The sequence below is a fragment of the Triplophysa dalaica genome, chromosome 12 (assembly GCF_015846415.1).
Source record: "Triplophysa dalaica isolate WHDGS20190420 chromosome 12, ASM1584641v1, whole genome shotgun sequence".
In the NCBI taxonomy this organism is placed as follows: Eukaryota; Metazoa; Chordata; class Actinopteri; order Cypriniformes; family Nemacheilidae; genus Triplophysa; species Triplophysa dalaica.
In genome coordinates this window covers 11,433,620-11,451,526 of record NC_079553.1, presented here as the reverse complement: position 1 = coordinate 11,451,526, position 17,907 = coordinate 11,433,620, and the positions used below count along the sequence as shown (strand labels likewise).

The 17,907-nt window shown below is 38.2% G+C and overlaps 1 protein-coding gene across 1 annotated transcript; it reads right to left on the bottom strand.

The window, feature by feature from the left end:
- Window positions 1–300: 300 nt before the first annotated feature.
- kcnj14 (potassium inwardly rectifying channel subfamily J member 14) lies at window positions 301–17,684 on the bottom strand. The gene is given in 9 exon segments (XM_056762610.1): window positions 301–3,355; window positions 3,454–3,771; window positions 7,308–8,233; window positions 8,236–9,153; window positions 9,255–9,481; window positions 10,064–10,122; window positions 10,276–10,496; window positions 10,625–10,733; window positions 17,449–17,684. Coding segments are annotated over 4 exon segments (1,614 nt in total). The 5' UTR covers window positions 8,333–9,153; window positions 9,255–9,481; window positions 10,064–10,122; window positions 10,276–10,496; window positions 10,625–10,733; window positions 17,449–17,684; the 3' UTR covers window positions 301–3,082.
- Window positions 17,685–17,907: the final 223 nt, after the last annotated feature.

The following is a 17,907-nucleotide window of genomic DNA, read 5'->3' as shown; positions in this document are numbered from 1 at the left end:
CTGTCTGCATGACGCGCGATGGACGCCCCAGATTCCGCATGAACGCCGAGGACTCTTCGAGGTCTGGACGACCGCATAATTACACGTTTCGTGGAATAGGATGATATTTGGTGGCCTAATTGGTGTTATATTCGGAAGTTACCAATAACTATTACAGTAAAAATGTGATTGTATTCATATATAATCAAGTGATTATTATTTTACAGATATTAATGATAAGTTCTGATGTTCATTGTTTATTCTTGCCCTTTAAGCACACAAAAAAACTGAAATATAATAAAAGGACATATTAAGTCAATGATACACACGCTTGTTTATTCTACACATGTCCATGATGCGCATTCTTTCTTAATGTGAGTGTTAATAAACATACAACTCGGTGACCCAAACACTGCTTGACCAATAACTGCAGTTAGAAAACAAAATAAAAATAGAACATGGGCCACATGGTTAAGTCCCACAGTATTGAATTATGGAGTGCTGAGAGCATCTGATATTTATTCAGGGTAATGGTTTCACTTAAGCATTTAAAAATGAGGATGAGGTCAAAGTGCAGGTGATAGGTTGAAATGTCAGAACGAAGTAACCAGACTCACAGAAAAGCACTTGGTCACTTACTACCACAACACACAGGCGTATTAATAGACTGTTGTGGCTATAAAAAAACACACTTTTTTGTACGGACAATGAAACAAGAACGGATGACAATTAAAAAAAAAAAAGATAAATTCAAACAGAGCTATAGGCTTCATATTAAGATCTTTATAATGTGGTGATTTCAACAAGTTTAACCTGTAATGTTTTAACTGAAATAAAATCCAGTGCATTTTAATCCACCAAATATTACTCAAACCTGAACTGAAAGAAATGCATGAGTCGCCTTCAAGTCGTCATACAGTATAGGACGTAAACATTCATTTAACATGTTTTTAGTTTCAAGATTCCTTTTTAAACCCTCACAAGCCAGATCACTTAAAAAAAACTTGTTACACTCTTTATCTCTGGAAGAAAAACCTGTTTGACCACGTGCTTTAGGAAAGAATGTATTAGAATGGCTATTTGAGAATGAATGGAAGACAGAAAAGAGATAAGTGATAGATGTCTCAGTCATGACAATAGCACGACACAGTGTGAAATCAGTAGCTATCTCTGTAGTGTAGCTCTAACATAGTGACGAAACACAAAACACAAAACACTACAATCCAAATAGTTGCTTATGAAAGGCGTTTCATCCAGCCCACTCCAGTGCTGAGTAATACTACAGTATATTTTTCTCAACCCACCGCTCAAAAAATGTATTCTACATATAATTTTTTGTCCTATACATAGTTTACATACAGTTAAAATACAGTCTGTGCGGTGTGAAAAACACAACAAGTCAAGGTTCGGACACACCTGATGTTTATATGTATTTATGCTCATTTTTATCAAATTTTTAGAACACATTTTTTATACATATTATTTTTTAAATATTTTAGATTTTTACTTATAATTCTAAAATAGTAATAGTAAAAATGGGTGGGTGTGTCCAAACTTTTGACTTGTTGTGCTGTGCATGAATAGATTGTGTTAGAAGTTACATTGAAAGTGCTTCACACAATCTGTGGTTTCATGATGTCTTTGTGTACCATAATACAAAACAGTGCTCCAATATGAAAAAATACAAAACAAATAGTACAGTGCATACAGTTAGAGAAACAACTGGAAAGTGCTGCAGATTTTCAGTAGTTTCCTGCTCTGCAGTGGCTCTAGCAGCTACCCAGATATTTAATTCAAGACACAATAGTTATTGCAGCAAGTAATCAGATATTTTTGAGACAAAATCACTGACCAAATTATTCTGTTTTTTGTTTAAAGGTCCAATTTCTCTAAAATCGGTTATACTGGTTGCGGCCACGAGGCGTCACTGTTGTGTCTCTGTCAGGTACGTGCTGGAGCAACTGCAGGTGAGTGTTGATCGCCAGATCCAGTCAGCTCACTGGGTCGGTGTCGCAGCCCTCCTCCAGTCAAAATGACCTCCTCCGTGCCTCTTTTCTCCCTCGCACACCCTTCCCCCAATCTGTTCAATCTGTTTTGGTCATTAAACCTCCATCCCAGTGTGTTTGACTTGAATCTCCAGCGGTACTACATTCCCCTGGATTCTGACTCAATCACATTTATTGGCATATTTGACCCCCTCTCCTTTTTCTTCCCTCTCGAGTCTATCTTACCTTGGTTTTTTCTCTTCAAAGCTCCAATTTTAAAATCGGGGCAATTAACCAAAAATAAATTGCATTGGCTAATTGGTCTATAAAATGTTATTTTCATGTAATGTCCACATTGTCATAGCAGCCAATTCTCTAAAGAATTTATGTATACTGGATAAAGTGCAAATAAAGCAATAAAAACTAATGTGCAATTTGCCTGCTTGCATGATTAATATCACACACGACTCTCACCATTTGACATCACCATTGCAATCCAGTTTGCAATAAGTTTATTTTTTATTAATACTTGTATTAATAACTGTTCTTAATAGAACATGCACACAAATGCCTAGAGAATGATACACTATGATTTATATATATATATATATATATATATATATATATATATGTATATACAGTATATTGTATAATTATGAAAATTGCATAGAAAAGAGTGAATGACCAAAATATGCACAATGCAGCATTAAACTTGCACAGACTGTGACTGGTTAAACTGGATTACGGGTGGTCAGTAAAAAAAGATGCAGGTGCTGTTTTGTTGAATTCAACCCATCACGCCTTGTCGTTCCTTCTCAACCAGCGAGAAGCGCATTTCCCTCCCCTACTCTCTATCTTTTGTGCTGTCTTTTCTCTCTGTCTTACGCATGACCCTATTGTCATTAATCAGCCCAGGGTTCTACATTGTTCCTTTATGGATCTCTTTGCCTTTTAGTCCCCCGTCCGAGTCCGTCTTTCCAGCCCTTTGTCTCTATTCTGGTTCTCTGTCTCTCCCTACCCCCAATTCAAACTCCTCCCTTCATTCTGGCCCATTTCCATTCCTTTTCACTCTATGTTACTTTGACCATTGCTTTCTCCTTTGATGCCAGCCGCATGGCTCAGTGTATATGTGGATGCTCACTACAGGAGTCCTGTCGGGGTGGAGGTGTGGGGCGTACGCATGAAGGCGAGGCAGAGGATGTAGAAGACGGGGAGGGAGAGAACTGGGCAGGGCAGGGAGGGGCAGTGGAGGAGAGCTGCAGAGACACCTCGTTCTCGTAACAGAAAGAGGAACGGGATCCAAGGATGTACTTTTTCTCTGCTAACTCTTTGGCACTGCATGTGGGCGTGTCCTTGACCTCATATGTCCTGTTGAAGTGGGAGTAGTCCACCTAGAGGCCGAAATGGCAAACGACAAGTGAAAGACATGAGTTGAGGCAAAAATTTCTGGTAACCAAAATTGTTTCTTTGTTTTTTGTTTATTTCTCACCTGGTAGCATTTTTTTTTCTCAAAGAGCACAGGTTCAAAGCGGTGACCCCAGAGGATCTCCGAGGCCAGATATGAAGAGCGGCATTGGGTTGTCATGGCAGTGGCCTCCACCATGCCCTCCAGAATCACAACCACTTCTAGTTCTTTGTCTCCCTCTAGTGTGCATCTGTCCATCTCAAAAAACGGGCTCTCCTCATTGATCTCATGCACAATGGTCACAGGAGACACCAAAAAGATACGATCTGTTCCTGTGTCAAAGCCGACATTGATGTCTTCACTGTCCAAAGGCAGGAACTCACCCTCGGGGGTCACACGTGGCTGCAGGGTAGGTGAAAGATCAATATTATCAGACTATAGGGCAACTTGTAAGATTATAATACAATAAAGTATTTCATTTCATTTAGAGCTAGATATACTAAAGAGGGCAAAATAGCGAGAGAACACAATTTAAAAAAGTGGAGATTTCTGTGGGTTATTTACGGAAGCACACATTAAAAACACAAGCACAATTTCTCACTCCGATAATAACAAATGCAATCTACCAAGAGCAGTGCAAATTAGCGCAGGGTATTTCTGGGCGTTAAATAAAGCCGCAAATACCAGTACGTTGCAACAGTACAAATGTATATGCAATAAGGTCAGTAGCAAAACAGGTGTCCACAAACATCTTTTCGGGAATAATTTTCACTCCGTCTCTTTAGTAAATGCCGATAGTATTCTATGTACACCCAAAAGACGCATTTGGCCTGCTTGCAAGCTGTTAGTCTATCTTGCACTTAATTTCTTTCCATGCTGATAAGAACATGTAGAAACACTGTAAGCAAATAGCATAGCATGAGATGCTAAGTACATAGCATGAGATCATGAAATGATCAAATGAATGACATTTCATGCAGTTTGTTCTGTTGCCGTGTTTGAAAGTAAGATGTCTGCCAAGTTGTAAGGCCGAAGGTGAATAAATAACAAAGTTATTTGCTTGTAAAAATGGGAGTCGACTCTGAATCACACAGAGGAGACGTGGAATAGTTCACCTGCATATCTACGTCACTATACATAGTCCACGCATACGTTTTGCTGAGACTGCCGCGAAAATGTATTTCTCCTCCCACAAACACTGTCGCTCGTTCGTGATGCGTGTGCATCATGTCTAGAGCCTGTGTTCTACGGTGTGAAACTAAGTCCGTCTTATTTCAACTACCAAAGGAAGAACGCCTGAGGGAAAAATGGTTACAGTTCATTTTTCCAACGATACCAAAGGAGTATAACCACAGGGTTTAACTGTGCGCGCGTCATTTCACCGAACATTGGTTTAATAATCTTGGCGCGTTCACTGCAGGGTATGTGAAACGACTATTCTTGAAAGAGGGGGAATACAAACTCTATTTGGACCTTTTAGCTCCACCGAATCCAAACCTGTAAGTGTGACTTTAGATTTTTGTCTTAACTTCAAGAAATATGTTCTACCTTATATCTGTGTTTAGCTAATGGATATAACGCTAATATTAGCATGTACCGTTATTTTTGGTGTGTTACATTTGTTTATCTTGCTATTAACTTTGCATTTTGACACATTTGCCTCACGTGCACCTATATAGATATATTTGGGTTACATATTTTTCATAACGTCGCATTTCTGAAATGCTTTATGTACCATGACAACGCACATTTAAGACGAAATAATAGTATTACTAACGTATTAACAGTATTTTAAGAAAAAAATATGTTTTATTAAATTGATGAGCAAAAGCACAACATGCATGTTGTCACACTGGGAGTTTTTATGACAATAGTTGTCACTTGCCACTGACAAACATCCTGCTCCAGTCGTGATGGAGTTTGTTGTGGATTAGCGACTTCTTCCTCATCAGACTCGGGTTCAAATTGGTACGGTAAAATCGCCGCTATCTCTAGCTACACATATATACATGACATCCAAACACATGTAAACCGTAATCCTGTAATGATGGTAGTGGGGTTCCATTTGCGACAAATGATGAACGTGTTCGACCAATAACAACAGACTACACCATCTGACCAATCACATGACACAAGGTTATACATGATGGAGATGGTGGTCTAGTGGGTTAAACCACTGAACTGGTAAATCAAAGGTTGCTGGTTCAATCCCAGCAGCCACGACCAGTGTGAGCAAGACACTTTACTCCATGTTGCTCCAGGGGGATTGTCCCTGTAATAAGTGCACTGTAAGTCGCTTTGGATAAAAGCGTCTGCCAAATGACTAAAATGTAAAATGTAAATGTAATGTAAGGTTAGCGGGTAGGCGGGGCCTAGACGGATGAATCGCGGAACGAATCATTTGAGAGACATTCAAGAAGTAAGGTACGAATAACTGCCTATTATTACGACATTATTGTGTTTTTACACATTGTATGTACATGCACTTGTTGTTGGACACACCATAAACCAAAGTAGGACCTAAAAAAACATATACTAGGTATTCTTTAACAACATGTCTTTATGATTAGATATGTGCACACTTCTTCTCGAAATTTTATATAGATTAGGCCAGGGGTTTTCAAACTCTGTTTTTGCTAATGAACTCTTCAAGTGTTTTTCTATGCATTTAGATTATGCTCAAACAATTTGAGATGGGCCTATTAGAAACATAGCACAGAACACAATCAAAAACATATTAACACACATACAGTACAGACATACTGCATCATGAATACAAAGACCTACATAAAGCTCTAAAAAGTTTAGCCATTGAAAAGCAAAAACATCAAATGCATCAAATATGTTAAATGAAGTCAAATAAATACACACACAGGGTAGATTAGCGAGACAATGGTTTGCTCGGGTGAAATTAATCCCTCCTTTAAATCTTATAAACCTCCAGTATGAGGCTGAATACAACAAACCCTCATTAACCAAACCAGCTGTCCAGATGTCCACTCCCTCTTGTTCTTTATCACTCTCCCCATCTCAACACTTTATGTATTCAATCAAACTTTCTTGTTGTACCTTCACTAACCATCCTGGTGTCGCTGTTGTTTTTAGACATTTGCAACGCCAATTCCATTGTGTTTGCTGAAGTATTGTGGTGTACCACATGTTAAACAGGACAAATATAATACAAATAGCAAATAAAGAGACCGCTCCAAAATTCGTATTAATTTTCAGTGCACTATTTATAGGTATGTGTTCAATTAAAATGATCATTGTTGTTTAATTCTGTGAACTACTGACAATAAACCCCCCCCCAATTTTTATTTTCAGCTAAACACTGGACAAACTGGTCAAAATAATGAAAAAAGAATGAAAAAATATGCAATGCCTTGCATAAAGACCTTGCATAAATAAAACAAGTTCATATTCACTTTTAAAGACAATACTTGTTTATTTAAGGAGAGCTAAAAAAAACTAATTCTATTTAACTTTAGGTGATTTTAAGCACAGTTTTCATGCATCTTGGCACACTCTCTGTGTTTCACATTGCATTTCGGTGACTTTGAGTGTGCTTTAATGCAAAAATACACTACAAGACTTTTGCTCAGATTTTGCCAAGATTTTCAGGCTGGGCTTGCTGCAGAAAGTCTGTGCCAGTCTATAGATTCGATCAGTTAGTGTGTTTCTATCTGAAACTTTCAAAAAGTCTGCAAGTGTATGATGTCTGGTTTAAAAAAATCTGTTGAGATTTTACAAGTCTTGTAGTGCATTTAGCCATTAGCAGGAATTTAACAAACACTAGAATAAACGCCCTGAAATGCAGATTAAATTTAAATTTGGAGTGGTTTCTTTTTTTTTTCCATCATATCAATACCCCGATATAAAAGTACTATTGTAATTCAATATGATTGTATCCGTGGTCAGAAATAAACGTTGTCTCTCACCTTCAGTAGCTGTGCTCGTACATGAGCCTCAACCAGGTGGCTTTTGCGCATGTTTCCCACTCGCCACATCATGCAGAGTTTCCCGTCCCTCATGGCCACTAAGGCCAAATCCGAGAACACCAGTGTCTCATTCCGCTTCTTGGGCTTGGCGATCTTAGCCATCACCGCCCCGATGATGAAAGCGTCGATGATGCAGCCCACAATGCACTGCAAGACGACAGCAAACACCGCCAGGGGGCAGGCCTCTGTAACGCTCCGGAAACCATAGCCTATAGATGTCTGCGTCTCCAGAGAGAAGAGGAAGGCTGCCATGAAGCTGTTCACCTGCTGAAAGCAGCGTTCCTCTGTGTCCACAACTGTCTCCGCTGGACCAGAATTCTCTGCAGCTTCCAGAGGAGCCAGAGAAGAAACAGACGAAGATGATGCAAGGGGAACCAGATCCCCGTGAGCAGCGGCAATGAGCCAGAAGGCGAAACCAAAGAGAAGCCAGGAGAGCAGGAAGGAGAGGGTAAACACCACAAACATCCATCGCCAGCGGATATCCACGCAGGTGGTGAAGAGGTCAGTGAGGTAGCGCTGGCCCCTGTCGCTCATGTTGACGAAGGTGACGTTGCAGCGCCCGTCCTTGCCTACAAAGCGCCGTCGGGGCCGGCGGCACTGGCCGTGGCGATCATGGGGTGGCGTGGGTGAGAGGGAAGCTGAGGACGGTCTCTTCCTCTTCTCCCATCTCCCTTCTGCCCCAGACTCACCCCTGAGCACTGAGCCAAGCCTTCCTCCTCCTCTCCTTCCTCCCCCTTCTCCATCATCCTTATCATCCTCCTCCTCACCATCATCGCCCCTTTCTTCTGTCCTTCCTCCATTGCTATGGTGCAGGACAAGCACTTTGCCATTGCAGTTGGGCGAGGGCAGCTCACCCGTATGGGAGAAGTGACATCATCACTTTGAGCCAACCTCATGACTTCTTCCTCGTCCATGGGGGTGTCAACAACTGCACTGAAGCGCCGCTTCACTCGAGCAGCTCCCATTATTGGAGATCACAGATGGTGTTTGTGTTGTTCAACAAATCTCAAGAAGGTTTAGAAGATAACCAAATCTGAAAGTTGTTCTGGGTAAGAAAATCTAAATTTAGGTTTTGTTGGATAGTTTGCCAGATAAATCTAGTGCGAAAATCATTTTTGGTGAATTCCCACAGTTATAAAGAGATATCCCAATTATAAGTGAGACTGTTTGACTATTTCCTTATTGGCTGAAAGAGTACAGTTTGTCATTCAAATCCCGGCAGCCAATCACTGTCCAGAGGCGGAACACAGTCACATTAAAGATCATCTTTAACCGTTGATCAAAAAAGTATTTGAAAAATGAAAATTCATGTACAGTTTTTGCGTCCAGTATCATTCCATGACAGATAATGGACCAATATCAGTCTCAATCCAGACAGTCAGGATGATTCTCTGAACGTAAAGTTCCAAATTTGTAAGATGCCACAAGGAAAGATAAATGTTTTTGTATGAATAAACTCAAGGTCAATGTCATATTATTTGCAGAGATATGAGATAAAGCAGACAGAGGAAAACAGTAACAGTGTCCTTATGATAATTTTTAAAACATATGGCAACTAAGAAAATTAAACAGCTAAAGGAACAAACAGACAAGGTAAAGCATATGTTAAAAAAATGGAGAGGAAAAAACTACATCGAAACAAACAAAAACACTAATCAGCCTTAAGAACATGTAGGGGACTATGTTTGACATGCATCAAAATAGTTGATTTACATCTCTAAAAAGTAATAAAAACAACAGCATGCATATACAGACCAGTCTTTCTTCTAGGACCTCTTCCCATTTCCTTATTTAAATGAATGGATGTTTAAAGACACAAGAGAGACATTAAATTAATATTAAAACATTTCATCATGTGTATGATCAAAATGCTATAATTATGTATACCCTAAAACAGGACTAGTCCAAAAAACTTAAGCACATCGAGAGTGACAGTCTTTCAAAGAATTGTTTCCATGTCCAGTTTAGTTTATACTGTCCTGGTTCCAGTTGATTCAAAGGATGTTTCAGTCTCGAGGCTCATTTCTCCAAAAGATTTTGCTCTAGAAAGCACTCTGATTGAAGTGCAGGTGGTATAACGGTGAGTCTGCTATAAATGGATCATTGGCCGAAATCTGATAAAGAGGAAAAAATGGATACATTACAGCGAGGAAGTTTAGAGTCAGGTTGAAGTATGACCTCCTGATGAACCTTGACCTCTCTTAACATAGCTCAGAGGCAGTTTTGGGTGTAACTAGTTACCAAGTAATAAGTTACTGTAATTCAATTACTTTCCCCTTGAAAAAGTAAAGTTTTTTGACACTTATTACTCTTATTTTCCTGTAATTTAATTACAGTTAGTTCTGATGTAATTGAACAAAATACTGTGTAATATATTCAAAAAGTGGAAACGACATCAAAATAATAAGTCTGACTATGCAATGTATGCTTTAAGGTATCCTTCTCACATTTGTATACTTTGGTCAGTTAACAATAATCATTTATGTATTTATTTATTATCTATTTGAATTAATTAAATAAGCCGTTTCATGTCTATCCTCGAATCATTCTAACCAAGGTTGATGTTGGATATAGAAAGTTATTAGTGATATGTAATTAAACACTTTTTGGAGAGAGCACTGTGTACAGTGATCTGATTACACTATTCAATATGTAATTAGTAACTAGTAATTAATTACTTTTTCAGAGTAACTTACCCAACACTGCTCAGAGGTGAAATTTTTCTCTGAATTCCAGTCCAAGTGTTGAAATATCCCTAAAAGTGAACATTAGGCAAGAAAAAAAGAGAAAAGGGGGCTTTGTGGTGTAAAAGAGCTTTAAAGGTATTAAACATTTCATGTACTGTACGTATTTGATGCAATTATATGAAGATATATATAAAGTGACTGGGGAGGATATATAATGTTACCTTTTTTATAAGCTTACTCAAACTAATGGCTTACAGTCAAAAGGAATCAACAAATAAAAGTTAAGGAAGACATCTGGCATAAGGGATGACATAAGGGTTCATCTTTAAATATCCGGTGCCTTCAAGGCAGCAAATATAACTCAAGGAGGCATCTGTCACGTTCCCTGTATACATGAGTCTGCAGTTTTGCAGTGATGTCATCGTAGAGTCTGTGTTAACTCCTAGAATGGAAACAAATGATAGTAAAGATCGAACAATCCAATATTGCACACATGCTTCAAATGTCTGCTTGTAATACATTATTACTTTATTCCACAAACATTTGTTCAGATTTGTTTGACAGACTTACATGTAAAGTTGATTTAGAAGGCCAAGGTGTTCCTTTCCCCATGCCAAGAGTCAATGAAAATCAATTTGATCCCACATTTTCTGTTTCCACTTTTTCAGTTAGCAGAAATCTGTTAAAAAAGACAGTAAAACACAGTATGAGACTTCTCAAAATCATGTGTTCCCACAATCTTCAAATGGCCAGGAAAATCTTGTTGGTGTCTCACTGTAGAATTAGATTACTGTTTATATTGTTAAAATGTTTAAGGTCACTGTGACAAGCAGAGCGGGACGAGGGCTATGAGGGAACGGCACGAGGCCGGTGACACGAGAATAAATGAGTGTCAGCTGCGCTAGTACCAGTCTCGCATCTCTCACGGAGGAGCTCCGGAAGCATAAATGGCGGAGCGACATCAGTGAAGGACGAGAGAGGACCAGGCCGGGATTTTATATTATGTTTCATTCTGTTTGTGTGGCCGGCAGTAAACCGTGAAGGAACTTTACTTTCGTTTGGATGTTGGTTTAACGTTCTCTGTTTCCTGCCTCCTTCTTCCTTCCATAATTCGAATTTTGTTACATTGGTACCAAAACCCGGGAGCAAGGAGGGTCATGCCGTTTATACGAACAGTGTTACAGCCACCTTGAAAGAAAAGGGGGAATGTTTTCTAACTAGAATGTTCCTAGCCATGTACAGTGAAGTGGCTCTTAATAAGAGATCTGGACAGCATGTGCTTGTGCACCTCATTTTACCACCAGCCAGTGACCTCTATACACAACTACACAATTAACCTAGGGCTCTCTCTGTGTGTGTGTGTGTGTGTGTGTGTGTGTGTGTGTACGTGTGTGTGTGCTTGTATTCAGTTTATCTATGTCTGCCTGGATCTCATTAGAGCACTGAACCTATTGATTAACACATAAACCAACACTGCTGTAAATACAACATTGACAAAAAGCTAAATCATATTACTTTTTTATTTAATTATTTTATCATTATTCTTTGGGTTTTCACTATTATTATAGTCATGATTAATTGACTACATGGGAATGTATTGTACATACATTTTACCCCAAAGTTTATATTCATGTTATTTGGCAACTATTTCAATCATTTTCATTCTTTTAATTTGTTAACGACCCAAAAAACTAAAAAACCTAAGAGCTTGAGTGGTTTTCACATGATATTGACTGTGCATATGTTAAACTTTTTCTGTCTCATTGTCTCTCTTGTCATCATGCTGGAGGTGTCTGCAAAAATCTCCCATGCCCCTCATGTGCTACAAACACCCTGATCCTCCTCAGCATATGGAGCATCAGAGGTGTGAGATATGAGACCTCTATAGGTCAAGGTCAGAGTGATATGAGTGGATGCTCTAGAATAATGGCTGGCAGAGAGCCAGAGCAGCAGTGCCAGGCTTGTTTCAAAATAACACTAGGTCACAGACTGCAATGAAAAGTAAAGCATTGAAGGATGGGCAATTCAGGTCAAAGGTTACACAACAAAATGAAACTAAGACGCAAATAAGTCCAAACAACAGAGTTAAAAATATCCCATTCATTATAACATCTTAAACAATACAAGCTGTTTACTTTATCTACTGAATCTTTCTGATCCTCAATCCGTCTTTCTCTCAGATTATATGTCCATGTTCAAGTGTTATGAAGGCAGATTAAGGTTCCCTATGAACATCATTTCAATAACATTCAATACTGTGGATAACCTGTCCCTCTCTTCCTCTCACACACGCTCTGTTTCACCAGACAAATCTGATAATCTCAAATCTAGAAACGCTTAGTGTACTCGCTTATTACATCACAGTGTCATAAGACTGATGTCATTCAGACTTCAGTGGGTAAATCTAATGTTATTGTACTTTACTGAGAGCACATGTCACTTCCTGTAAATTAACATGAAATATCAACCATGTTTATGTGTACTGCCGCAATTAATTTGCAGTATAGATCGTTCTATGATAAAATTGCACAAACTGTACAATCGGGTCATGATTTATCTGTAATAATTAACCTCTATAAGTATAGTGTATAATAGACAATAACAGTCAATAATACAACAGCCTGCACAGACTGCACAACCAATCCATAGTGTCATTGATTCCCCTATGCCACAAAATGGGGCCACAAAATGTGCCTTCATGTCCATGCATTCACATTCACATGGCCGAGCTCCATCTCTCTCCATTCCACTCCCTCAGATTCTCATAAATTCTCTGGGTTCCTCTTTCTCAGTGTAGGTATGGCAGAAGTATAAAATGAGATCATTGTGATTCACTCTGGAAACTAGCTCGCATTAATCTGGCTGAAGTAATGAGAAAGTACAGATAACATCATCAGTTACAGCATTTCTCCATAACACGCTTCTGTACAACCTCCATATGCATGTGTATACATGAGAAGAGTCCAACTAGTAGCTTTTATACTGCTTAATATAGACTTGTATTACATGAACCTTCCTCTAGTCATCTGTGTCTTTAAAGGGGTCATATGACATGGCTAATGATGTAATGCAATGTGTATACACGATTTAAGGTTAAAAAACGCTGTATTTTCCACATTACATCCATGTTTATATCTCCTCTTTGCCCCGCCTCTCTGAAACGTGAGGATTTTTTACAATGCTCATCGCTCTGAAAAGCGAGGTGTGCTATGATTGCCCAGTTAACCAGTGCGTAGTGATTGGTCGAATACTGCAAGCATGTGACAGAAATGTAACGCCTCTTGCCATATTTGGAACATCAGGTTCCAAAGCAATTGTAATGACAGGTACGCATACCTTAATTGCGTACACATTTGGGCGTTCTTAGTCAAATCATACCACGATGTAGATTTGTGAAGGTGTGGTTACACGAAGCGTTTCAGGCAGGTCTGGGTGAGCATTCTCTTTAAGATAGAACACTGTGGCATACTGTGAAAACATCAGTAAAAAAATGAAATTTCTGTCAGCTGTAGCAACAGAAATATACTGTAATTTTTTTTCCTGTAAAATTACTTGATACAAGGATATATAATAGTTTTTCTTGTTTTTATTAATATTATGTTTTTTGACTGTTTTTCAAAGTAAACTGCAAAGAAAACAATAAAATTCAAAATCTCTAATAAAATAATAGAAAAATTCTGTAAAATTTCAGGGGGGTTGTCAGTGCAGATTTTCCTTGGACGCCTCTGAAAATGTCCAGCTGACAATTAAAAAAGGAGAAACTATGAATGCATTGACCTTTTCTTTTTTTAAATGTCTCCTGACCAAACGGGGTCATATGCCGCAGATAAGTGTTTTTCTGTGTCTTTTGTGTGTTATAAGTTGCCCGTGCATGTATTAGACACGTAAAATTGCTAAAATCAAAGTGTCGGAACAAAAGATGCATTCTATCTAAAAGTGAATGCTCACCCAGACCTGCCTGAAACGTTGTGTGTTTGTAGCTCATGTTGATTCTTTGTGTGATCTGCAAATGCAGACATGAGCGCAATACGAAAAAAAGACAAGTTGCAACTAGGGGCAACAAAGGTTATGTTTATAATGGGGTTTATTGTCTTTGTTGAGTCGCAACAAGACATAGCATAACACTGATTGATCACTAACGGCAAATCTTTATAATGTCGTTTATAAAAGGTAAAACAGTTAGCTATAGTTTTTAACTATCTAACATAATATTTAAAAAAACTTACCAATCCTTTACATCCTGCTCAAGTTGTGCTGTCAAAGTTGATGTATTAGCTTGATCACCTTCATTTTCCGGATCAGATTCGGGCTCGAATTGATAAGGAATGTACATTTTATCACCTGTCAGTACAATTGCTTGGGAACACGATGTTCCGAAAATGGTAATAGGCGTTACATTTCCGTCACATCCTTACAGTACTCGACGTATCACTACACACTTGTTAACTGGCCAATCATAGCACACCTCTCTTAACAGAGTGATGAGCTTTGTAAAAAATCCTCACATTTCAGAGAGGCGGGGCAAAGAGAAGATACAAACATACACAGTATGTGGAAAATACAGCGATTTTTAACCTTACAGTAAATCGTGTAGACACATTGCATTACATCTATAACGAACAATAATATTTGTTTTAGCCATGTCATATCACCCCTTTAACTTTAGTGCTTCATACTGTAGTATAACTAAAACCAGTTTAAATTCAGCATGAGAGAATTAATGTGTAAACTGTATTCAGTGAGACTACAGTGTATAACATTTAGGTTATTATTGACTATTTTTGCAGTAACGCTTTTCGGATTTACAGTCACTTTGCAGACTGTGTCGCCTGCTCATACAGAGATCAATTTATATTCTCTTTTTGAGGAAGACTAGGTTGTAGATCCAAATCTAAGGAATTATGTGTTATTTGTGCAATAACAACGTTTAGCTCACAAGTTATTGGTCAGGGAATCTACTATGAACCGCTACATTGTTAATGTACGGAGCGGGACAACAGGACATTTGAATGTTTTCCGAGATATTGCAAATATGTTTGCGAAGGAACGTAAATATCTTTGCGAGAGAAGGGAAAGGTTTTACGAGGGAAAGCAATGTGTCTCGGGGAACGGAAAAGTTTTGCAAGATAAAACAAGAGCTTTAAAAAGCTTCTCTTAACTCTCATTTTTGTATTCCACAATTTTCATAAAAGGGCTACGTAGATTGCCTTAATTTATATCACCTCAACCAACCAACTGGTTTCTCTGTGTGCACTGATGCTGAGCCAGCAACACTTCAATCCCAGGAGCTAATAAAGTGTTGTGTTACCGCAGATATACACCTGAGAGCTGTTTTCGGTAAAAAACGCCTTGTTGCTGCAGATACAGAACTTACATGAGATTTACTTACTCGCTCTTTGCACCTTTAGAGTACTAAAGAAGCTCCTACTTTAGAGTAGGAGGTCATACAATAAGAAGTTCTCGGGGGATCGTACTTGTGGATAGTTTCTATAACCGGTGCCAAAGAGCCTACTGATGTCACAAATACCAAAGATAATAAAAGATAATACTGTATTAACAAGATGCGACACTATGGGGAGGGAACCCAACGTTCAATATGGCCAGGCTTGAGGGAAGTCCCACCATCCAGTAAACAGAGCCACTCATCAATCCATAAAGACTGATCTTTCAGTGCTATTTAGACTGAGGATACAAAAGTTACGATGCAGTTTATGTCATGTTTTTTTATTAATATGCAATTTTAATTGTGATTTTTGCCAGCGATATCTGAAATATTTGATATCAGAAATATCTGTTTCCCCGAAGTAGATAAGACCGTGGTCTTGCTATGTCTGAAATGGCTGTGTAAACAGTTTAAGTATATACAGATAATGTGGATATCATCTCTCATGAGCTCCAGACATCTGAAAAACGGAGTCTGCTCAAGTGTTGTAATATCTCTTTTATAATATGCATCATCTCAATCTTCTCTGACTCAATTTTCTCTATAACTCCTACAGCACTGCCTCTTATGCCCTGAAGATAAATAGCTGGACTGGAATAATGCACAAATCTCATTATCAGTCTTTCTTGCTCTCATCTTCTGCACCCAAGAAAAGTACAAATATCAAACAGCCACATTCATATGATGTATCAAAAGTGAAATTGGTACTAACTATACAGTACAAAATAATATTTTAGAAACATGTAACACTTAATAGTAATACTGTAGTGCTGATCACACCAAAGGCATGGGAACAACATATTGTAAATTCTGCAGGTATACATTCAATGCAGTGTTCTGCATTGAATATAAGTGTGTGCCAAATGCTTGAAAAACATACAGCACTGGCTCATGCTATCAATTTCATAGTCTCTCTCCATCCCATCATGTGGAGGAGGATGAGAGGGTATAATCTTTGAGATTCAGATTATGTGTTCATTTTCACAAAGCTACATGAACTACAAACACAGAACACCCCTTAAGATAGTGAGTAATCTTGATGCTGCTATAATGTCATTTTTTATAGAAATCACTCCATTAAGGAAAACTTTCGAACTTCCCTTTGTGCTAAAGCAAAGAATTGATTCTTAGAGCTAATGACCTTGAGGTTAATCTCACTGAACTACAGATGAATAATACTGTAAACAGCACCAGATGAAGGGCAAAGGAATTAAAATCCTCTTTGCAATAGCTCTAAAGCAGGACACTTTCATTTCCTATACTGAACTCTGAATATCAGCAAAAAAAATCCACAGTGTTGGTATAGCCTATATTTTGTATAATGTTTAGTTTGATAATGACTTGAATGTTTATCTAAAGTGCACTGTAAAAACGAATTGTCTGGTCAACCATAACATACTTGTTATTTTAGCATCTAAATGTATGACTTAAACAATCTTGCTTCATTGTTACATTGGCAAAAAATAATGATCATGAGTTAATCACTGTTTGTATAAGTTAACAACTGCATGCTGATATTGAGCGTTTTCTGTGCTTTGATATCAGCTTCTGGGAATGAGGTCTGACTGAAATGTCCTTGCCCTGCTCTCAGGTCAAATTGAAATTTTATAACATTATAATAAGCAAAATTTGTAAGTTTATGCTGTAACAAATTTTAATATAATGTTGTAAATGTATAAAAATGATTATAAACCATGTACGTACTTTCTTATTGACAATGTTTTACCAAAAGTTCGTGTTTAGTTTGTATATGTTACATACATTTTTGTGTAGGCTATTCACCTTTAATCGACCATAAATATTTCTGTATTGTTACAAGCCTCCCTTTTAATAAACTACTAACATGTATAACATTCACATACAGTCAAATTATAAGGTTTATATCAAGTTATGCTTATAATAAAACATTATAAATCACAAACAATCTGAAGTTGAATAAAATGTCACTCACCGGCGTGTGCACAAATGTCATCGCGTTAAAGTCCACTTGAGGGTGAATTCTCTTTCCTGTTCAGTTTACTTCAATAACATGTTTTCTTTTCATTCGTATTTAAGCAGAAGTCCGAAAAAAGATGCTCCGTTTTGACCTTGAATCGCATTTACAAGCTTTGTTGCGCGTGAAAGTGGCTTTCGTCCCCCTCGTGCTCTGCTTCACGCGCGCTCACAGCAGCAGGAAATACTTCAGTGAAAGATGCGTAATGTGCAATGAGCTGCATCCTCTCCGCATCCACTCCATCTCAGGAATAGTGGAATTTAACACGTCCGTTTCTGGGGACTTTTGTTTATGAGTTCGGGGTAAATGAAAGACTTATGTAAAGGCATAAAGTGACCTTTGTTACATTTTACAATTTAAACGTTTAAGATGAAATACATCTGATGGCATTGTCTTTGTTTTTACTTGGTTTTATGA